Raw genomic sequence first — 24,144 nt, 5'->3', positions numbered from 1 at the left:
TCTCCAAACACTTAGTGTGGTCAGCCCACAGCACTAGGCTAAACCTAATACTTAGTAAGAACTGTGCGCGCAGTAGATGAGAGTTCGTAGAACTGACGTTTATTTTCACTCTAAAGATCTGCTTTCATGGCACTGTACAACTTGCTGTAACAGAGATGTACCCCAGGGGAGCTGAGGAGTGGCAGACAGCTCTTTGATTATGTAGAACTGCAAACATTATTGTGCAGGTTCTGTCACTATTGTTGCATGAAAATGGAAGGACACAGATTTCTGTTTAACACCCAACACCAGTACTTCAGTGATGACAGCCATATAAGGATACAGACAGACACAGACTATTTCAAGCATAGCTACTAATACTGTTCCTGCAGATACGTCGTCTGTTAGATGTAATAGGCCTTCTTTAAAAAGTCATGGCTCTAGCTATCTCAGAAGAAACTATAACTTTTTAAAATGAACAGTAAAATAAGAATGCAAGAAATGCAAGTAGTGTTCAGTCCAGACTGTATGCTCGAAACTATATACAGAATGCAAGTAAATTACATTAACAAAAAAAATTTCTTAAAAGGACAATATAAAAAGAAAACCACAACGTAAATCAGCATAACAGTAAATGAAATTAATCCTTTATGCTCAGTAACATAAAAGTATGATTTAGCGATGCAATTTAGCCAAAATTCTTCTTTTTACATGTCCAAAGAAAAAAGTAATTCATTAAAAATATTCCTAATCTAATCAGTTCAGCTGAAGTATAACTTACTGGACTTTAGATGAGACTTTGAGACGTCGTACGCCTGCAGTAGGAAACTGTCTAGAGTTGATGTATGAGACCTTTCGGAGAGCTTGATTTATATTCTCAATGTCATCTCCTTCCATGACAAGGACTGACTGGGAAGGGTTGAAGTGATACTAGGGGAAATGCATATAATTAGTATTTAAGGTACCAGGTACAGAGTACAAAATAAGACTTTTTTTTTTTTTTTAAGGAATGTTGCACAGATGTAAGTTTAAAATCTAATGATTTAAGAAAAAAAAATTCTTAGTAGCTATTGTTGGCTGAATCCACATGCTGTTCCCTAAAACAGGTACTCGTATCAGCCATCTATTTCATATCTGAATAACTACTGTTATAATTAACTAACTAATCCCAATTTGCTGTACTTTGCCCAGCCTGACCAACTTCGCTGATACTATTTCTGCAGCTGTAGAGTTCGAAAACCTTAACTTACTGTCATCATTATTATTACTATGTAATTTTTTTAGGTTAAACACATCTCCCATATAAAAATATTGGCTTAAACCAGAGTAGCATGCAGAAGCATATTTTTCCTGCTTTCTGTTTGGTTTTACCCTGGGCTATCTTTCTGAGATATATTTCAACATGAATGAACAAAACAATTATAACATTTGCCTCCTACATCTTCATTAACGTCAGACACAATAAAGGGGATTCTCCTTTCTGTCTCATGATCAATAAAGGTGTCATGACTTAAGACAGAGCTGCTACTTGCACAAAGCCAGCTGCTCATTTGAGCCAACAAACCTTGCAAAGTCAATGGCTATTCCTGTAGCCCTGGTCCTTCTCTAGTCCATTGCATTGAACGTGAAACAGTTTTGCTGACCAAGAAACTTTGCTACTATATTCACATAGCAAATGATTGATTCTGTCTTCATCGTAATTCATCCTGATTCCATTTTTTTGTCTGTTAATTGCTTCAGCAAACCATCTGCACTGCAGAGAAAACCAGACTAACCCCCTTGATTTTGCACCCTACTGTTGTCAGCACAAAACACAAAGAAATGCACCTTTCTCTCACATGCAGTCCCTTCCCAAAGCTGGATATTGATTATATGAACATGTTCTATTCTATACAGACAATGGTTGTCTACACTTCCTCACAATGAGAAAGTTTAAAAAGCAAAAGAGCAAAGAGACTGTGAAGAACAGAATGAAGCACAGGGTTCTCTGTCGAACAGAACACGGAGGACTGGGTTTAAAGCTTGTGCAGGAAGGTCATAACACAGAAGGGTATTTTCTAACAAAGAGAAGCACTAACATGAGCCACAGCCTGCATACACTTCTTTTTCCTTTCTGTAAGCTAGCAGTAGTAGAGAATAAAATTAGCAAAAAGGAGAGTCTAGCTACCTAGTTAGCTTAATAGCTCAGCTGCAAGAACAGCTGGAATGCTGCCAAAGGGACTGGAGAAAGCCCTAGTCTGAGCCATTTTTGTCTTTTTCATTAAAAAAGGCTAAAAATAGCGACAGTTTAGACAGTGTTTCCGAGAGCTGTTACAGATATCTGAAAATTAGGCTGCAGACAAAGAAAGTCCAACACTACTGTGTCAGAAACGATATTACAGCTGCATTGCTCTTTCTCAGGTGGCTAAAGGGTGAAGCTTCATGGGTCCAAAGTGTCCAGCAGAAACATCTTCCAACATCAGTTTGCCAACACTGAATCTGCTAAGCGCCATGTGAATAGCCACACAGAACCTATCATCTGTGCAACTGTCACACATGCTTGTCTGAGATCAGGTATGTTTGTTTTTGACACCAGAAACCCTTTCTCTTTATTAATCTTCTGTTCAAGGTCAGGTGCCAACTGTTCCGCTTTAATCTGAGCTTCTTTCTGTCAACCCCAATAAGAAACCCTACCACAATCTATCTCTGACTGCTCCTTTCATTTTTGCCTCCTGCTGTTGCACTGACTGTTGAGCTTGCTGAGTAAGTAAAAATGAAAAGAGTAACTTTAAAAAAACACTATGCCTCATCTGTATTTCGGAAAATGAAAATGTTTTGAAGTTTGGCAAAACAAAGAAAGAAAAGGCAGAAAACAATCCTTCATCTTTATTTTCCCCACCGCACTGCTAGTACAGTAAGGAAGCCAATCACCCATGCTGGAGCAGCAGAGGGTGGTATAACAGGGATTTTTCCAAGCCCATGAAACAAGACTACTCAAATATTGTCAAGTTACAGAGTGTTACAATAGGGGAGGAAGTATTATGCTTTTAAGCACCGTGGACCAACTGTACACTGCTTTAATTCATGTAAAATCCCAGCAAAGAACTTACTGGTAGGCATATACACTTGCATTCCAGAAAACCCTACCTGCCCTTTGTATGCATTGTCTTTTAAAAAGAGCTTTTACTCATAAGTGTGTCATTTTGCTGGGAGAAGCAACAATGTGAAATTCTTAATGATGTCCTTGGTAGGATGAAGAAAAAAAAATTCTTTGGGGTGCTTTGCTTATATGTAAAAGCTAGAGCTAGCAAAATTCCTCCTTACCTTTGCACTCTCAATTTTCATTTTTACCCTTGTCTTCAGAAAACGTATCGGTTATACTACACCACTGCAACTTATCACCTAGACAGACATTTGAGTGTGTTTCAGATCAGTCTTCTATCTTGTACAATGAAAAGTTTTAGCTACTAAAATGTAGTACATGGCACTTCCACTGCGTGCTCTAGATCAAGCGTGACAGCACCATCCTCCTTCCCACTGAAAACCAACACACTAAAAATCCACCTGTGCAGTTTCACAGGATGCACAGTCTGCAGCCAAAGTATCTTCCCAGTTTTAATTTGAAGTTCAGCTCCTTTGGAAGATGGTATTGTGATTTGTGTGCTAGGAAATCGCTTAACTCTGTGTTTACACGTTAGGCAGAAGAACACCTGTCATCTAATAATGGTATCAGTAAAGGCAAATGGACAAAGCATCTCATGTAAGCATTATAGAAGTTATAGTCAAGCTCCTACATATGTATCCAAAAGAACAGAATTTGTCTTAATGAACGCAAAGCAATCTGGCCACTATGTCAATTGAAACAGGATTTCCCTCTGTCTGTTGTTCTCCAATCGTAGAAAAAGTGTTACAATATCAGTAAAGATAGTCATATGCAGAATGAAGATGGATAATGATTTATATGCAAATGTAAAATTTTAATTTCTTGACTTCAGGCTTTTTTATTGTCCAATTTTCATGTCCCATAATGTTTTCCTCTTGGAACACACTTTGAATTTTTCAATCCTACTGCACTGGGACTTCTTTCGGAGTTGCCTCTAGATGAAAGATATTCCACTTACATTTTTCATTGCTTTAAAGCTACTTGAGATCAAAATTCAATAATTCTTTGGAATCATGTTTATTTCTGTAAAACTACCAAAATAAGCATGAGAACACGACCTGGCAATTCTTATGGACTCTGAAATAGCAGCAGCGCCTTACTTTCTGAGCACCCAGATTTGCAATAATGGAAACATTTTTCTTTGCAGCATCACAGCTCTTTTACTGTTCCGCTTCCTCTCTGCATGACTTTATGGGAAATTACATTGCTTCTGGGAGTGCATTTGTACTGTGTGTACTCTACCTCGGGCTCTCCACTTCATAAATCAGCTCTAAATTTTTATCAAAGATGATGTCAGCTCATCCCTCACCTTTATTCCTTGGCCAAGACTCTCAAGAGAATTAATATCCAGACCTTCCTTGCAGGCCTGCAAACAGGAAATCACTTTCTGACTCTCAATTTTGCCTGGCCGGATAGTAAGACTGGCCAGGCTGCCATGGAAATACTGAGCAAATCTGGGCTTGGTGACTTCACCTCCTGCAAGAAAGAGAATATAAAATTATTATTGATACCAATACACAAACCAGACATCTAATAATTCATTTTATGTTTTAACACATTTAAAGAATTTATATCCATTTTAGCCAAGTATATTTGAGATCCCATTTATTGTGGTAAGTGGAATTGCTTTGTGGGTTGTTGGGTGGTACCTAGTAGCAGCCTGTCTTTAAGATTCTTGTCAGTGCTTTTCCAGTATTGTGTTCAGGTATTTATAAAGCTGTGATAACATACTCTGAGATGAAACATGGCTTCCCAAACCTGTGTGCAAGGAAGCACAGCATTTTTAAAAATTAATTGATGACATTATTGAAGTGCTCAAACACGAATTTAAAAAAATGTTTAACGACCAACGTTTGTTTATACAGAAACGGTATTTGCAAGTTTTCTATTACAAGATCACTTACACAGCCTTTGCCTTTCTCCTCCAAAAAACATACTACCTGAAGTTCTTAGATGTGCTAAGAGTCCTGGCTCTGTGTAAGCAAGCTGCCACACTCTCTACAAACGGTTGCCTCTAAAGATATGGTGTAAATTCACAGCAGTGAATGCAGGCCAATGCACAGCACTGTGCTAAAAGGCTGGTAGTGCTTCCCTTGCCCAGAGCAGCTCATTTTGTGCCAGATCAGGTCTCGTCACTGTATGTTGCATTAGGCCCTCTAGCTACACTCTATTCAGTTTCACTCTAGGCAGCTTCAAAGGAAGACTGATCTTTAGGAGTTGTCAATAAAATGTGATTACATACTGCCTGCACCAGTGATCATAGCATCTAAATTACTCTTGGGATATTTAGTGATTTACTCATCCTCCTCTAGGAGAGTTTTTAGACCTTCTCTTTCCTGCAAGTGGTAGCTATATCAATGCATGTGAATTACTGCCTACCTTGAGCCTGAGAGGACGAAGAGAGCCACGCAACAGTGAAGCCATGCAGACTAATTGGATTAACAGTTGATAAGCTGTTGTAATTGGTAGATAACTCATCTCTACAGTGTTTGTAGCTTTAGTGTCAAACAACCTACTTCTGCCAGGCAAGCTAGCTCAAGCTTGAACTTTAACTTGAAGATTTGTGTGTGGATTGGGGTTCGGATAGGGATGAAGTGGCAAATTTTCTTTAGGCTGATGTTGCTACCTAAAAGCCTGAAAGACATCACTTCTAGTCTGTGCAGTACGAGCACTATGAAGAAGACTCAAGTTATTTTATATAGCGAAGAAAATACACACTGATGTACTGAGAGAAAAGGTGGTGTCTAAGCAGGCTGTTTCTTCATAGAAGTAGACAGGTTGTTCTTTTTTGTTAACATTGCGGCACAAACTGCCTCTCTTTTTACCCCAAAGAAAGATCCTCAAGGAGAGATTGTTCTTCTCCACTCTTTCATTCATTTGTCCATTATACAGAAAACTTCTTCTGAGCAGAATTTTTTTGAGGTTTCATAGAAATGTTCATGTATGCAACAGCTAAAGTGCAGAATTAGTTTGTACTGTAATTTTGGCCTTTCTGATACTTACCAAGACAATTATTTGGTAAATAGAGAGTACATTACAGGGACATCAGCTTTTCAGCAAAAATGTTATACTTATCTGTTTACATTGTCTTTAAAAGTACACGTTGCCACTAATAGAGCAGCAATGTATCTGGACAGAAAAAGGGAAGCCAAATTAAAAAAAAAATAAAAAATGCAAACCTCTCCCTAAAAAGGAGACAAAGAGAGAAAACCAGGTAAGAACTTACAGAAGAAGGGAATCACATTGTGCTTTGAAGCTTCAAATTCTCATATCCCTAACAGAATTCTGAAGACAGCAAGTTCCAAGGCTAAGACACCAACACTAATCCTGGAGCTTTGAAATTTAGAAACCTACAGTAAGTCATAGAATCATTGAGGTTGGAAAAGACCTCTAAGATCATCGAGTCCAACCATCGACCCAACACCCCCATGCCCACTAAACCATGTCCCTAAGTGCCTCATCTACTCGTCTTTTAAATACTTCCAGGGATGGGGACTCAACCACTTCCCTGGGCAGCCTGTTCCAATGTTTAACCACTCAAGTCTGCCAGTAGATCTTAATAGCTCTGAGGAAATGCAAAATAAGAAGCTGTCTCAGATAAGCTAAAGTATTTAAATGTGAAACTAGCTCATTAAAATGTATAAAGGACTAGACAAGAAGCTAGAACAAAGAATTCAGTGCTGTGGCTATGCCTGACAGATACAAGCAGGATAAACCAGTTGAAGTAAAGCTACAGAGCAACATGACTGGTGCTTACATCCATGAATAGGAACTTCAGGGTTGGATTTTTTTTTTTTAATTTTTTTTTTGATTGGTTGTTCTTTCACTTTGGACTAGTTCTTCTCTGGTGTCATTGACAAAGCACTTACGATTACATTGCTAGGTCATTTACAATAATACAGTAATTGCACATAAACCATATTAAATATACAGAGTATTCTGGTGTACAAGGAGGCATTACCATCTTGGAGATGTATAATTCTTGTTTAAAGGCATCTGTCCTGTAAGTCATCTGCCTAGTCACAAACGTAAAAGCATGGAAGAGAATATGAGTGTTTCTAGGAATAAGCTTTTAAAATGCTTTGCAAATACAGGCACTATAAAAACAGTGAGTATTTGAAGAACAGGCTTACATACTTACCCTGTTCACAGGACTAAGGTTGGGTTTTGTGCTGATGTATAGATCGATTTTGGACTGTAAAGGAGGTGATGTAATCTTTGTTCTGGAGAGGCTATCAACTGCTATGTAAAAAAAGCAAGTATTTCAAGAAAATGTGAGTGAAAAATAGCTGGGACTCGCTAGTGTCATATTGTGTCAGCAGAGAAAACCTGCAAAACTATGCCCGTGGTTATGACAGGGTGATTCAGGCTGGGACAATTGCACTAGAACAACTGATAGGAGAGTCTGAAGGGACACTGAGGGATGATACAGTCTGTCCCCTAGCCCCAAGACAAGAACAGCTGTACTTAATCCCTTCTTGAGAATTGCCGGAGCTGTTCTAAACTCTTCTGAAGACAGAGGCTCCCCAAGCAATCCATTCTAATGACCACTGAGCCTTAGAGTTGGAAGTTTATTCCTAATAGGGAATGTGAGCTGTCAAAATATGGCTATGTCTTCCCTTTTCCTTTGCCAGGCTAAACAAGGCCTTTTCTTTACATCTTCTACCTAATGCTGTAGACTATGATCATCCCTGTTGCTTTTCCTGGAACTCCTGCTATTATCTGAAGTACTAACCATAACCTAGCGTTCTTCTCAACATTGTGCTTTACATAGGACATGCCTGTTAATCCAGGGCAGCGTGAATAGCTTTTTCCACACGAAAAAACATGAGCACTTAAAGAGAGAATATTATCTCACACTTTATTAGAAAAAATAGACTGCCAAATAAACCTTCCATAAGCACCTTTTACCAGAGTTAAAGACAAAATTATATACCTGCCAATTTTATCCTCGAAGGTGAACAGAAGTCATTATATCTGACTCTTATCACAGCTGCTTGTAATTGCAGCACGTTGACGGTTTGATATTCTTCTACCTCAGCATTTCAGCATCTTCTCAGCTCAGTGGGGTATGTTAGCTTGCTGATGTGTTTCAACTTGCAGTAATTATTAGATTGCAAATGGACAAAATCCAACGCAATAAAATCAGGAAGCAAAACCCAAAACTCTTGCTGAAATTGAAGGAATGGCCTAAAGCCAATCTATCTGCTACAATCCTGTATTCTAGCTTTGATAAAAGGGAATATAGTTTTTCAATCTCAAAAAATGTAAGAAGAAAAAATTGTCAGAATAAGTTGAAAATCGTCAGCAATTGGCTGTTATACTCCTGTTTGTATCAGCGTTTTATTCATGCTTGGTTCTACTATATTAGCATGTTTGAATGCTGTCTTTCCTTCTGCTTCTGCAACCTAATGTTCTTCAAGTATTTGACCTCAGCTTCTCAGTGGGTGCAAATTTAGCCCAGGATGGCCAATCTCCAAGTCCTAGTCACTCTAAATTCTTAGCTCCCAAGATTAGATGAGTATAAATATATTTAATCCAGCATGAAAATGGTAATTCTGTAGCATGTTAAAGCACAGTGCGTAATTGGAGCTAATGCTGGTAGTAACATTTTTACAGAATATTATCCAAATTCTTCTAAATACTGATCTTTTCAAATAGAGATCCTTTGACCCTGAACATGATACATTTCATGCCTGTGCAGGTCCACAAGCACCTGATAGGCAGCTCAGAGCCACTGACTTCACTAGGCAGGAGGAATGCTCAGTTCCAGTCTGAATTTGACTCATCACTGGAATTACCACATGCTAAGAAACAACTGAGGAAAAGGCATAATCTACTCCCAACAGCTCTTACTGCTCTAAGACACTTTGAACTTAACTATTGGTTCTGACACCAAACTGAGCCTAAGCAACAATATTTTTGAGATAATGAAGAAGACCTAAGTAGATTACACAAGCCTCTGGAGCAACAATCCAGAGAACAAAGTGGAGTTCCAGTGATGATGATCTTGAGGTAATCCAAGTGTCCTAAAATTTTTTCTACTTCCTAATGTCATGGTGCAGTGAAAAATAAAGTGTTCTGTAACACAGCATCTACCAGTTTCTATCCAGAGGTCAGGCCATCCAGTTAACTTAGATTGCCTCAACAAGTTTCATGGGATTTTTTGCTGTCAGGGTCTTTTTGCCCTTTCTAATGAGTGAGATATACAGCTCAGATACAGCTCACCTCCACAATGATGTTATAGCATCAAAACCTGAGAGAATAAGAAAACCTACTCCTCAACTGTGTTACATGTGTTTCACTCAGCTCTATGTTTATTGATTACTACAGATTAATATGCTGTGAGTGCTAATTCTTGGGGGGATAGTTAAGTAGTTAAGACTTAGCTGAATGATGGGACCAACAAAGGAAAACAGAACCTTCCCTATTGTCGGTCAGGGAATTAGACTGATGTCCGTAACACAAAAAAGGCTGAAACAACACTATAGCATCACTTATTCTCATACAGACCCTTGCATGACAAATTTTCGAAGCTACTGTTTTTTGTCCCTTCCTTAAATGTAAACGTTGCAGTCACCATCACAGTTGTGAGGCAACACAGGCCACAGTGTTATTCAGACCTTGTTGATAAAATTGTGCATTGCTTTTTCCACCTGACCCAGCACGCGCATCCACTCCCAAAGTCTGGCAGATACAGGAGGATGGATGTTGGCTTTTTGACATTAATTCAATCCTCATAATGGGAAGATGGTGTCAACAGACTGTGGGAGGCATGCAGAGGAACTGTTGACATACATAATTACTCACTATAATGCTGTTCACTCCTTAGTCATTGTCAAAGTAGTATGCATCACATTTTTCACTTGCTAAAATAGTAACTATTTTCTGGACTGGGATTCTTCTTTTTCTATGCTGGTTCTGATCTCTTCTGTCTGGAACTCTATGAATGCAGAGCAAGCAGGGCAGCTCAGGCAGAGGGGTCCCTCCCATCAGAACTTTATTCAGGGTCACCCTGAAAAAATCTTTCTGAGTTACTTTCCTCTTCTGCTAAGCGTGAATGCTGGTAGAGGTGAACAAGTACAGCACACACACTGACACCAAAACATACAGAAGAAGGGTCCTGCCCTGGCCTGCTGGGCTTCCCCCCAGATAAAACCACTATAGCAGACACTTGGGCTATGGTTCTGAGAAAGAGATAGCTAAGACATAAAATAGGCACAGGGCTCAGAGCGAGTTGCAAAAATAAAGTGCATGCTGCTACTGGAATTATCTAGATAACTAGAATTATCAGGGTCTACTAATGTCCCACGATATTAGTTGCAGCCTAGGGGTAGGGTTAGGCAGGGGCACCTCCTACACTAGGGTCAGGGTGTTCCCTCCTCACAAGACCTTTATAACCCTCTGACTACTTCTGAGTGTTACTTCCCTCCTGTGCTATTCACAGCTGGTGCCTGTGCTCACACCAAGCCCAGCACGACAGCACGCTGGAGCAGGACGCACAAGTCAGAGGATGCACACACCAGAAAAGGCAGTATGCTGCACCCACACAGCAGCCCTCAGTGGAGAGTGATCAAGCTGCCAATGAAAGCAAGACTTTACGATATCGCTGTGTTTAGCATATTCCTAGTCACAAGCACAGTTACAGCTGGTGCCTGAAATTTCAAACACAACAGATCAAATGCAGAATTAACCTACTTAATTTTAGATGAGTATGTTGCAGATGCCTGTCCTACTTGTGGGCAGATCGGTCAGGATGACTCCCTTATACACATGGAGGAAAACAAATGCTTCTAGTATACACGTCACCTTGTAAACAGCTAGAATCTCTCAGATGAATAACAATTTAGTGGGGTTAAGGACTGCCATTTAGCAAGCACCTTCTGATCCCAGCCATGAGGAGGTTCTGTTAGATATAACATTGGAGAGTCCAGGGGAAACTGAAGATTCTCAGGGTTCAGACTTCATGGGGTTAAGGCGCATTCATTAATGAAGCAGAGCCTATTTCCATGACACCGTTTTGTTTTGGGTTTTTTCTTTTTTAATTTCACATTGGGTTGATATAAAGTGTGACAGAACTTGATTACCATTGAATTTTACAGTTGTCTTGTTTTGACTTCAGAGAAGTAAAGTGCTGTTTGCATTCACTTACCAATCTCCGAAGAACGATCATGCCTTTTTGTCAAAACAAGTGACTTTATTGAGCTCGCAGATCTTCTTTTAGGCCTTTTGCCCTACCCTAATAGTGAGCAAGTAATTATCAGGGCAATCTAAGCACAATGAGGTTTTCACTGGAAATGATGAATCAAGAGAATTTCCAACTGAGATGTGATTCTTTTAAGACATTAAGACTCTGGTTATACTGAGCCAGATAAATAAGGAATGATCGATTATTCAGGTTCCCAACATAAAGATTGAAGTGAATCTAGAAGCAGTTGCAAGACATTCTAGCTCTGAAGTCCTCAGGTCCAAGCCCCAAAATTTATCCCATCTTTTTATTATGGCAGTTTAGGGAGCTGGGTTTAATTCCCTGACAAGTAGATTGGCTGTTAAACAGGATGAAACCTAACATAGGAGTAGTCTCAATTAGCGACTCGAGTTTTTATACTCCCAGAGCCTTTTAGCACAAAAAAGTTTTAGTGTTTTTTTTGTATCACGCAGACAAAAATTACTCAGAAAATTACTCATCAAACATGGCACTATTGAAATCTGCCCCTGTTCTTGGTAGATATCATAACCTGATGACCTCACACAGACAGCTTTAGGCTTTAAAGCATTATCTGAAATAAGTACAGAGAACACTAAGGGCTACCTGCTCTTAGGTATGCATATACTAACCTATCTCTGCGCAACAGATCAATAGATCAAAAGCGTTGTACAACACGCTATTTAAGATTTTTTTTTCTCGAGATAAGACAAACACTCTATAATCTCTCACAATTAAGCCAATACATTTTTGTTATTTCTAGTGGAACTGTGGGAAATTATGACAATCATGGAAAAATGTTACAATCATATATCTTAGAGTAGATCACAGTCCAAGTGATGTTAATGTTGCCCCAAAAACTATATTCCTATTCTCCAAATAACATTCTTGTGCTGGTGCATAGTCCCCAGTGCAGAAATTCAATTAAGTAAGGGACATATATCTATACCGAATTAGTGACAGATTTGAATGCAAATTCAGCTCTCCAAGAAAACACTCTCCTAAACTAACCTTCCACATAGGTTTGTATTTCTGCTACAGCTAAAATTCCAGCAAAGATCTGTGAAGTGTGTTGAAATCCATCTTGTTTTTGATGAGAAGGGCAATATAGAGAGAACTCTGCTGTACTAACAGAAGCATCAGTATACAGATACTCAGCATCACATTATGTTGAAATCTACCTCGGTGGCCTTGCATTAATTTGTTTGCTTGTATCACTCCACTGAGGCCTCAGGTTGGTGCAAGCTATGTCAGCCCCCAGGGCATGACCCACTGGTGTTAGAATGCACAGTAGGGGGTAATCTTTACCTGTTGAATATCTTAATTTCTGGGGGAAGTCCAAGGGTGACTGATACAGGCTGCTGCTGCTACGCTGCCCACAGTGTATCTGTCTCTCAGTGATCTGATCCCTCTCCAACTTTTAACTCGTACCATTCTTCTTGCCTTGAATAGTAAGTCAGTTCTCTGACTGCAACTTTGTGATTGATATGTCAGCAGAGTGCTGACATATAAGGTTAATAAGGTTAATCCACAGAAGGACTCTATAAAAAAAAGGTCTCCGGCCTAGGTTAAGGAAAGAGGAAAATGGCAGGAGAATACAAAAGAAAAATAGAATAGGAAACAGAAATTACTTAGAAAACAGGCACTACAATAGCATTCTGCTGTGAGACCACTGACGTGAACAAAAAAGGCCTCTTAAAGAAGTTAAAATTAAGTTATATCTTTAACCCTAAGTATCTGCAGAGAAAGCTGCCAAACTTTACCAGGGTGCATAAAGGCCTCATTTCAGGAACAGCTGTACTAGCACTCCAAACTGTTCATTTCCGCCGGCAGTTAGTTCACTAGGAGTCCAGTTTGCTTAGCTCTGCAGTCAGTGTTACCTTTTTCGAGGTCTAGTGTCACTGAAATCACAGCTAAGAAGTAAGTTAGGATTTGCCATGTATGAAGACTGGCACTCTGTGGGAGATGATAGGCTGCAACAGGGCAAGAAGTTTCTGTCTCCAGCTGTCACTGCTGTTAGGTCACATGTAACTGAATCAACACAAACAGTTTAGCCTAAAGATAATGCTTTAACTCCCACCCTCAAATAAACTACCCCCCCTAAAGTATAGCAGTATTAAACATGAACTACACAAAATAAAACCCAATTAACTCTATGCTCACCACTGTGATAGTACCCTAAATCAATGAGGTAGCTCTGCCTTCTAGGCTCCCTGAAGAAAGAACCGAGGTTTTTAAATTAAAAAAGGAAGATAATACTAGAGTAACACCCAGAATACCTAATTTTAAGTAGAGAAAAATTCATATTGAATATGCCAGAACAAAACGTAAAAAAGATTTTTTTATACAATTTTCCTCATGCCCAACCTGTCATTAAAGCTGGAAACTATCCCCCAGGCTTGGTTTTAGGTAATTGAGTGACTTCCTGGGTTGCAGTAAACTTTACTCAGTGCCTGACAGACCCCAGGAAGGTTCTCGTCTGTCACCATTAAAGCCTGGCTCTCTGCTCTCTCAGCCGTCTTCACTCTCTGCTTGTCTCCAGGCTGCCATCCATGCACTGGGACCTAACTTCTGCCTCCAGTACCCTCTTGCCCCCTAGACAAGACTCTGCTCTTAAGGAAAAGGCTCATTTTTCCTCCTTCTAGGACAGTCCTAGCACTCAACTCACATTATTTAAAGAAATATTGTGTAAAATCAGGAACAAACAAATCAGGCATGCTTTTTACCCTGCCGAGGCAAGGGTAAAGATGTAAGAGAGACTTGCCCATTACAACTGGAATGTTGATGTCAAAAAAAAAAAAAAAAAAAAAAGGCAAATGGTTTGATGCAAATGGGACAGTGAGCACATCATAGGCTAAAGTTTTATCAAGCCTGAGAGATTGCACATTTGGTTTGTTTTCATGTTAGATTCAGGAGAACAGCACTGAACTTAAACTGCTCTTATATTTCACTCAAACAGCTGAAGGTAGAAATAAAAACTAACCCAACTTTTCATAATGGATGCTATAAACAAGGCTATAAAAGTCAGAAAAGAGTTACTCTGGAATTGAAATATCAATAATAGGAAATATGAATCTCAAAGAAAAAAATTCTCTTTCTGTGCCGGAGACTCCTGCATGACATAACTCTGAGAAAGACAAGAAGGAGGTGCAAGCATAATACTTGCTACGTAACCTTAGGACAAGTACCGGTGTAAGTGATGAAAAGACCAGGGCTGAAAGAGTCACTTGTCTCATAACCTGGAGGATTGTCAGATTCCTAGAGAAACAGCAGAACAATTCCCAGTTTCCAGACCAGAACTGAAAATTGTCATATATGAAAAGGTAAATCCTTCATGGCAGTAGCAGATTTTCCTATCAGTGCTAACAGAGTAAATTACAATTCTTTTTGTTCTTGATTTTTCGCTTTGCCCTCTAAATACACTCTTCCTGCTCCCCACCAGTTCTTAAGTTGCCCCACAGTCATGATGACTTACTTTTTGCTGTGAGCAAATCAGAATTGGTGTGGTAAGAAAAAGGAATGTTATTTCTTCTGGTTCATTTAGTTGTCTGAGATTGTTTTTCAAATAATTTGACTTTGATAAATGGATACTGTGGACTCAGAACTATAAAATGGTTTAGTAAAGACAGAAAAAAAAGTCTTGTCCTTTCTGAAGGAAGAGGTTAGAGCTTGTGTTCTTATTCTGCCAATGCTTTGATGAAAAGGGGAGGAAACAGTCTGAGCAAACCAGAGCTAGAAACTCCTCATATCCTCTTAACAAGGACACCCCTGAATGGCTTAAGACACCAAAATCACTGCATATTTTTACTGAAATAAATTGTAGATGGTTGTAAAGCAGTTTTCTAATGCTTTGAAAATGTAAAGGTTTAGCCTAAGTAGATCCAGTTAACAGTTTCACTGAAACTATTTATAGTCAAATTGTTTGATAGATCCACTTTTTCTTGAAATACATGGACTTTGAAAATTAACATTTTGAACGGAATAGATTGGTTTTATATGTTGAATAATTACAATTCAACAGACTCAAATAGAGTGCTGAATCTTATTAATGAAGTGACTTTCTATACCATTCATTTAAAATAGTTTGAGGTGATCAAAACAAACTTATCAAAAGATAAGCTTTGCTAAGAGCAGTATCTTGAAATCTTGTTTCATTTAAGCATTAGAAGTTCACCTTTTTGCCTGACACATGATAGTGTATCAGAATCTTTAGCACACTATCTTAGCTAAATCTTGACATTTTCATGAGATGGAAAATTTGTTTATACTTTTGATGAGCTCCAATTCTCACACTATTAAAATAGCAAGAACATAATCTTGCAGTAAATATTGACAGCAGCAATAGGCAAAATTTCAGTAGTTTAAATCAGGTGCTTCACCAAAAAGGAAGAAGAATAATAATACCAGTTAGACAAAATTCAGCCTATACTTTTACAAATATATGGGATTAGCGTCATGCTGATTAGCTAGCTATGATAATATCTATCTCAGTGATCAATATCCAAAACTTATCAAATCTTGTTTTTAGGATTAGTGTGGCTTTATTCTGCATGTTGTCATCAAAGTAAAGATTGGATCTTTACTCCAAGGTGTTCAACAGCTGGATTTGCTTCTAATACTATTTACACTGAAGAGCTCTGCCATGCATAAGATGTCCAAATTTTGCAGATAACATATTGTAAATGAGCAGAGATCAAACTGGCAAACAAGGTAGTAACGGGAAGTGAGCCAACATTAAAGAGTGGGGAAGAAACACAATCATGTTTTTCCTAATTATACAGTTTGCTTCACTTCATACTTTGTCTTAAGTGAAAACAAGACATAGTGCATAAATAGAAAATCAACATGGAAGGGTAATGGAGACAACTTTACAAGAGCAGATGAGCAGAAAAAGAGGACTGCTTCAGGTGTAAGGCAGAGAACAGACAAAGAAACAGTGCCATAAGGACCAGGAAAAAAAAATGAGAAGAGCGGGATTATAAAGGGTAGAAAACAGGAAAAACTAATATTTAAGCAAAGGCCCATACAAGTATGGCTCTGGGGTTGTGACTTTTGGTTTTATTTTACTCTCACTTTTACATCTAGTCCATAACGGGGTGAACTGATAAATTAGTGGAATTACTGGTGATACACATCCAACTGAAGAGCGCAGGATCGGGCCATGAGTTGTGAAAGAAGTTTGACACAGAGACTGAAAGGAGATAACTGGAGTTCTTTAGAGTAATATTTAGATAGTTTGCTTAAAGCTGCAGAACAAGGGAAACAAAAGAAAGTGAAAACAAAAGATAAGGAAGACAATCTTCCACATTAAATACACAAACTGTATCGAACGCTTCTTTAGGTGATGGAAATGCAAAGCCTGTTAACGTGCCAACCCTTTTATCCTTGGCCTTGATTCATTATTAACTCTGGATTTACTTCTGATTTTATACCATCAACCTTCTAGTGATTTATTTACTATGCAGTCAGCGAGACAAGTAAGATTCTTTTTGGTCTGAATTCATAATTCTACTGTCTATTATTTGCTGTCCTATTACCTTGCCAACAAGCACCAACTGTCAGCTGCATGGCTATGTGCGAAGGGTGGATAGGCCAGTCATTGGTCACAAGGTAGGGTTCATATGTTGTTCCATCCATGTATAACGTAACAACAGGAAACTCAACATTGACAACGTAGTAATGCCATTCTTTATCACAAATCTGAAAGACAGAATGCAAGAGAAAAATATTAATTAGCACTTATTGTCAGGTGACTAATTTTTATATCCCATATGCTTTTTAAATTGTATTGTTTTCAAATTCTACTCATAGAAAAAAATACCATTATTGCAATTTATACATCACTAAAATTAATGAAAGTTAAAACAATGTTGATAAACACTTGTGGTATACTTGCAGAATATATTTGATAAATAGAGGCATCTTAAAACACTCTTTGAAAACAAGACATGGATAAAATAGAAAAATCAGACAATTTGGTATTTGCTCTATATTTTCACATTTGTTAATACATAATATTAGTTTCCTAATGTCTGTATCGACTTTTGAGAATACAAAACTGTATGTAAGAGATGCATACTTGGGATGTATCGGCATAGTTACTAGGGATCCCTATTAGCTTCAAATTAAGAAAACACATAGCACTTAAGTCCCTAGATTGATGAGTTATCAATGATTTGATTCAATTGTCATTATTAACTTATTGCAGTAGTACTTAGAAAGTCCTATGCAATGCATCAGGACCTCCATAGCACTAGAAGGACCCCTGTTGTGCTCTGTATACACACAGATGGACAAGTAGTCTGTGTCTACCTGATTTGGGCAGGAAACTCAAATCTTCTCCATGCTCCATCTTTTGCCCTTGAGCTTTTTCCCAGATAGTGGGCAAAATTAGGATCTATATAGTTTCACTGATATACATCAGCTTTGGAAAGCAACAGCCACAGTTACGATGTACTTTCAAGATGACAATATTAGTGTCAAATCTCATATGAATTTCTGAGCTGGACAACCAGGGATTACTGCAAGATGATCAAATTTGGTTTTAGTTCAGAAATGTACAGCTAGATGAATCAGTGCCTCTGAAGACAGAAGTCTAGCGTGTAAATATCAATGCCTGCCCAGTTCTTCTTTCCTTTGTTGTATCTTTCAGATTTAAAAGTTCAAAAGAATAAATCACAGCAATTGGTAGGATGGGTGGGCTGTTTTTAAAAATGAAGCAATAGTTACAATCATGCTACTTTCAATTCTGTAGAGATACTTGTTTTGATGTACTAAGAAATGGAAGTGCTTGAATGCAGATATCCTTGCTGTTTCATACAGGCAAGCAGAAAAGTAATGTTTAAACATAACACTTTGTCCTTGGCCAGGTTAAGTGCTATCTGCTGCAATATCTGCCCTTTGAAAGCAAAAGCTAATGTTTTGTTCCAGAAGACATTTCAACAAGAACTTAATCACTTCTATTTCAAACACATACATTTATTACTGCAGACATCATAGCCCCACAGCGAGAGATAAATGCAGCAAGGGGCTGCTAGAGCCTTCCTTTTGTAAGCAGTAGACAGCACAAATGTTTTCTGAAGGTTAAATGAACTGAAACCAAAATTGAAAGTAAATAAACTGGAAGACTGAAAACTTTATTGAACAAACAGCAATCACGAATAATATTATGCGTTCCTCCCTTTCAAGGAAAAACAGCTTGCCAAGTTTCCTGACCTGATCATTAGAATGTGATGCGTCACAGCCGCATGTGTCAGACATTTCATATAAAACAAAATTAATGACGTGCCTGAGTTTGAGACATCTTGCATGACAAAAACTACAGGCGTTAATACTTGACACTTTTGAGAGAACTGTTCCAGAGTATTTCTGTTTTGCAACCCTAAACTGCATCGCTTGGGATGCCCCAAGTGCTATTAAATGAGTGAGCAATCTTCCTCATATTTAACCAAAGCCAGAGCACTTTAATATAGCAAACCCAAACATTTTGGGATGTCATATACACAAAGAGCACGGTAACGTGTAGCTAGTCTGATTACTTTATTGACTGACCAATAGGGCAGTTACATTTTTCAAAGAAAATGTTTCTGGAAACAAAAGATTACATAAATTCCACAATTCAAGACTCCAGCAACTGGGCTCCAGTGCTTCCAAGAAAAATGCAGGTGTCCAACTGCAGATGTCCACACTAGACAGAGTACTTACTTACTAACCTTTATTTTTTCTGATACATTCTGGAACATAAGATAGTGCAAGTGTAGACAGCTTGGTGAAGTCCTCAAACCATCACTTGCCTGCTTTTCCTTAAATTCCAACACATAAACACATCAAGTTTTATTTTAAAGGGAATTTAGGCACTTAAAGTCCCAGCTCAGTGCTTCCTGAGATTTCAAAAGCACCCAAGTTGGTCAGGTGCTTAATTGTCATAGGATTTCAATACAGCTTAGGTACACAGACACATGTATATTCCACCAAATGATCTTTAATTATCTGTATTGGGTCCCAGTGTAAAAACAAATATTCTACAAGGAAACAATAACATTATTTAAAAACTCTGGAATACATCCCAGTCACTCAGTAGCAGGTAGTATTTCATGCCTGGCCATTTCACAGGCAACAAAATAATGAAATAAATAATTGTGGAGTGTAATTTGTTATGCTGTCGTTTCAGACACCTTCTTCACCTTCTTAACATAGGAAGCCAATTTTTTCCCTGCATGCATTCCACAGTGGCAATGGAATGTAATATGATTGCAGAGAAGCCATGAAAATAAAATCATAAGATCTACTAGTTCAGCAAATAAAGAAATTTTAATCATCTCAAGTAAGAACATTATTTTTAAAAATCTAATTTATAAAGCTATCCTAATGAGATAAAATTACAGATGAGTGAGCTTGGCTTTCAAAGATTGCTGGATGGCTAGGTTGCTCTAATCACTCTATCATGTCAGTCTGCCTCTAAAATGTTTTAAGCAAATCACAGTGAATTAACCAGCTTGAAGTCTTAGTGCTGATTACAAGCCATTGCATGGAATATGCTTTTATGAAATAGATGAAAACAGACTCAGTATAAATCTTATGAAGTAAGTTTCCCAAGACATTAAAGCTCTTAGCATCTTCTGATGAAGAATGTCAGAGATTTTTCTGTTTTATCTTGGAATGCTTAGGAACGGACTGAAACCAAAGTACTTTGGTCTGAGAAGCACATGGTGCTTAGAAACAGACTTTGTTGGTCTCAAAATGCCTCTTTTTATGGCTTTGTACATAAGGGCATGGCATGCACACATGAGAACAAGCACTTTACAGCTTATAGCTCTTCTAGCCTCACTTAGGTCAGCTGGGGCGTACTCATGCAAAATGGATCATTCACCTGTTTGGCTAGATACACAAAGAGAACTTGTACTTCGAGAAGCGTCCCAGTGCCTCAGTTCAATACTGAAGAGCCATGCATATTCACAACCCTCTGCCTAGCTTCCTGAAGTCCCTTAAGGGTTCAGCAGACCACTGAGTTTGACCACGCAAACAGCTCTGCACAACCTGTCAGTGCTACTCAGTGCACACGTTGAGTCTATCCCTTTAGAGCTGAGGAAGCAGATATTACTTCCATCTTTCTGGTTTGTGTGACTTTGCCGAGGAAGTGTTCTCAGCATACACTCAAACATCCACAAAAAGCAGTAAGAAGAAAGAAGAAAAGGAAGGCAAGGAAAGCTCTCTACTTACTATAAATAGCACTACTTAGCACAGGTATGGGACACAAACCCCTTTTTTCTGCCTAAGTGGTCTGAACCGTTATTTTCTACAGGTTGTTTGAAGAAAGCACCTTAAGCCATCTCTAAGAAGCAGAGCATGCCACTCCATTCACTTCTTGATGCCTTTTGTAGTGTCTCAACATGCTCTGAACCTCTCAACACCGCCCCCCTTACTCAGCATCCATTAGACCACATCTAGAATACTGTGCGTAGTTTTGGACCCTCGAATATGAGAAATACTTGGATAAACTGGAGTGAATTCAGTGGAGGGCCAACAAAATGGCCAGCTCTTGCCATGTGAGGAGAGGCTGAGGGGACTGGGCTTGTTTAGCCTGGAGAAAGGCAGCGTTATGGGGATGGTAACAGCAGCCTTCCAGTGCCTAGGGAGAAGTTACCAGGAAGACAGAAACAGGCTTTTCAAAGCGGTGCATGCTGTGGCAAAGAGACAATGGACATAAATTGAAACAAGACAGGTTCAGACTGGATATAAAGTAAGCCTTCATTTCACCATGTGGACAGTCAAGCAGTAGAGCAGGCTGCCCAGAGAGGTTGTGCCTCCATCCTTGGAGATTTTTCAAGACCTGTCTGGATAAAGGCCTGAGCAACCTGGTCCAAGCTCATAGCTGCCCCTGCTCGGAGGAGGAGGTTGGCCCAGACACTACCTGAGGTCTCTTCCCAGCTAAATTACAATTCTGATTCCATAAACACCATTGTACTGAAGGTGATAGAAGGGAAACAGCATCACTCTGATGTGGCATTCTTCTTAAAGATGGGAGACGTTCAGATCCTCTTAGCCACAGGAATTACAATTCAGGTTCGCCATCTTAAAGGTGACTGCTGTAACCAGCAGGCTATGAGGTACAGCAGCAACACTACCACAGTCTTCCTCTGGCCCTATTTTGAAAAGGAAAGACCAACCCCTCCAAAGTTCTTGAAAGGTGCATAAGCTGTCTCCATGCTCTGACGTGTGATGACTTTCTTACATAGACAGCTCCTACCATGACATATTTGGGGGAGGTTATGTGGACATTATTTCTATGTGCACAGTCCACCATTTTTTGAAAAACTGGATGTCACTTGTCATTGATGCTGACAACATGGAGGTTTATGAATCAGATCCTCTTTAAAGGATGACAAATATATATGGCTTTATTTTAAGTTTGCACTCCTTTCACATAAAGATTAGAAGATGTTCTATGTTTATACCAGCTTTGATGAGAAGTAAAAGTCTAGAGAGTCTAGAGAATAAAATCTGTGCATTCATTGCAGAACCACAACTACTGGCTACTCCAGTGGACTGCACAAAGTGTACATACTCTAGTATGGAGGTGTTTGTAACTACATAACATGAATGCAAGTCCTCTTCCAGATTAGCTTCAAGCTTTTGGAAAAGCTATACCTTGGTGGAGGCAGAACAAATTCTGGCTAAGCAAGGCCTCTTTGAAAACTTGCTATGCCCTGCGCCACAGACATTGTCGCTTCCTTTGTTCCACTCCTGCTTACCTAGTGCCAGCTTCACAATACTTCTCTTAATTGCTGACTGTTAATGTGAACTGGGAGGCTCACAAGAATAACAACAGAACTCCTTTGCAAAACAGATTTTTAAAATTCCCTTTTAGAAATAAGCCACCACAAATCCTAAATTCTCTGTGGAAAAAATATCCCAAATTATTGGTTTTCATCGGTCACGACATTTCATTGTAAACATACTTCAGACATAAAAGAGAAAATAAAAAAAACACAAACCCAACCAAACAACAAGGTGAAGGTAGATACTGTAACAATTTCATCTGAAAATGCTAAAATGCTTTCAACCGAACTGGAGTGCTCTTTTCCATCTTTTCTTTCATTGTGATTTGGCTATTATCAGCAGAGTGGTAAACACTTTGAGTTAAGCTAAGTTTTCTTTTCTGAAAGAATTTTCCGTTTCAAGTATTTGCAAGCAGCAATAGAGGAATTTATCCTCTAGGTAACTGTCTCATTCTTATATCCCTCTGATACACAGCCCTCCCGTCCGTCTTTCAGATATTTTTTTTTCCAGTACCTCTGTCAGTCTTTCCCCTTGCTATGAGTTTTAACATTTTACCTTTTCAACTACAGCATTTAATCTATTATAGCACCTTAAATATTAATTGATATCAAAACAATAAATTCAATACCATTGGACCTTTTTTTTTATTCTGGTCCTTTTCCCCCCTTGCTGTTTTGTTTTTGTTAAAATACGTTGCTAACAAACTGGTCAGCTGACTGGGTCACATTCTTTCACTAACTCTCATGCAAATTAGGCTTAATTCCAGTCTTATTAACTGATTCAAATTTAAATAGTTGCACATGAGAAGAAATTGTCTAGTATCATCCGCAAAAATAATCCTAAACTAGGTGAGAATGTCAGCTGTGCTGCGGTGGTGCTCATGCCCACAGGTCAAGTGCCAGAGGAAATGCTAATGGGGCTAGTGCATCTCCTCAGAGAGACACTCTCTGTGTTCTTGGGCTGAAGAAGAGACTGACTAAGTTACGTGCTAAAAACTTGAAAATACAGTGGTTTATTAAGAAGAGTGTAGTAGTCATTGCAAATAGCTGGGCTGGTGAGGCCAACCTGACCAATACTTTCATTTCTGTCACAGACTAGAGGTGTTTTAAATCTGCAAACACAGAGCTTAACTTTTTGAAAGTGAATAAAAGATACACGCAGAAATAGCGAAGGTGTTCAAATCTCCTCCTCTCTGTTCCTTTTTATGGAAAAATTCTAAGTATGATTTCCATTAAACATTGACATTGAATGAATTAATTCACTTCTACAATTGAATTCTTATCAACAGAGGTGACTTAAATTGAAAAAAGAATGTGCACTTCTGTTTGTTCAACCTAACTTTACAGAATATAAATCATCCTGCCTGAACTGATGCGCATTTGCCGGAATGTCACTCCAAGATGAACTGGCCTTTACAGAACTGTAACTGTTTTTAAGACCATGGAGCACTTCAGTAGCAGTCTTTTCTTCATGGCAGTTGAATTCTGTGTCCTCTCAATAAATCTATTTTCTGCTGTTCGGTAGTATTTCAATAAGTAAAACATTTAGGCCACTCTATAATCAAGACTATAGCAGAGAAGGCTATTACATTCATTTATAGCAAAATGGGATCATTAATGATGGAAGAACCACATTCACATAGGGATTACAATACCCAAGCAGCTAGAATACTGATGCTTACCTCTGCTTGCAAGGAGGTCAGGAGTACTCTTGGGATTATAAATTGCGTATTTTCGTAAAGTAGCATAATAGAAAATTAGTCATACTTAGTGTGTCACTGTTTCTGTACAAAAATGTCCTCTCCAATGGTTGTGCATGTCTAGAAAAATGCAAAGTCTACAGAAGGTGCAGGCGGCACTGTTTCCACTAACAAAGAGTTGCAGCGCATCATATCTTCATTAAGAAGTTGAATTATTATCACGCTTCTTAATTAATAGTTAATATTATTAATCATTGTTATGCTCTTATTAACAGCAACACTTTCTCTTTGGTTGTACATTCACTACATTTATAAATCCGCAAGTCCTTCAGCAAGCAA

At 38.6% G+C, this 24,144-nt stretch overlaps 1 protein-coding gene across 1 annotated transcript in view; it reads right to left on the bottom strand.

Annotated features, from left to right (window-relative positions):
• Positions 1-24,144, bottom strand: part of CLSTN2 (calsyntenin 2) — a 287,789-nt gene that overhangs the window by 10,183 nt on the left and 253,462 nt on the right. Inside the window, exons 11-13 of the mRNA XM_009273362.1 lie at positions 16,865-17,027; positions 4,431-4,597; positions 761-909 (exon numbers count right to left, since the gene is read on the bottom strand). Coding sequence (XP_009271637.1) covers positions 761-909; positions 4,431-4,597; positions 16,865-17,027 — 479 coding nt within the window. The remainder of the gene's footprint in view (positions 1-760; positions 910-4,430; positions 4,598-16,864; positions 17,028-24,144) is intronic.

The sequence above is a fragment of the Aptenodytes forsteri genome, unplaced genomic scaffold (genome assembly GCF_000699145.1).
Source record: "Aptenodytes forsteri isolate BGI_AS27 unplaced genomic scaffold, ASM69914v1 Scaffold382, whole genome shotgun sequence".
Taxonomy (NCBI): domain Eukaryota; kingdom Metazoa; phylum Chordata; class Aves; order Sphenisciformes; family Spheniscidae; genus Aptenodytes; species Aptenodytes forsteri.
Note: the sequence above shows the minus strand (reverse complement) of the source record. Positions and strands in the feature narration are given on the sequence as shown.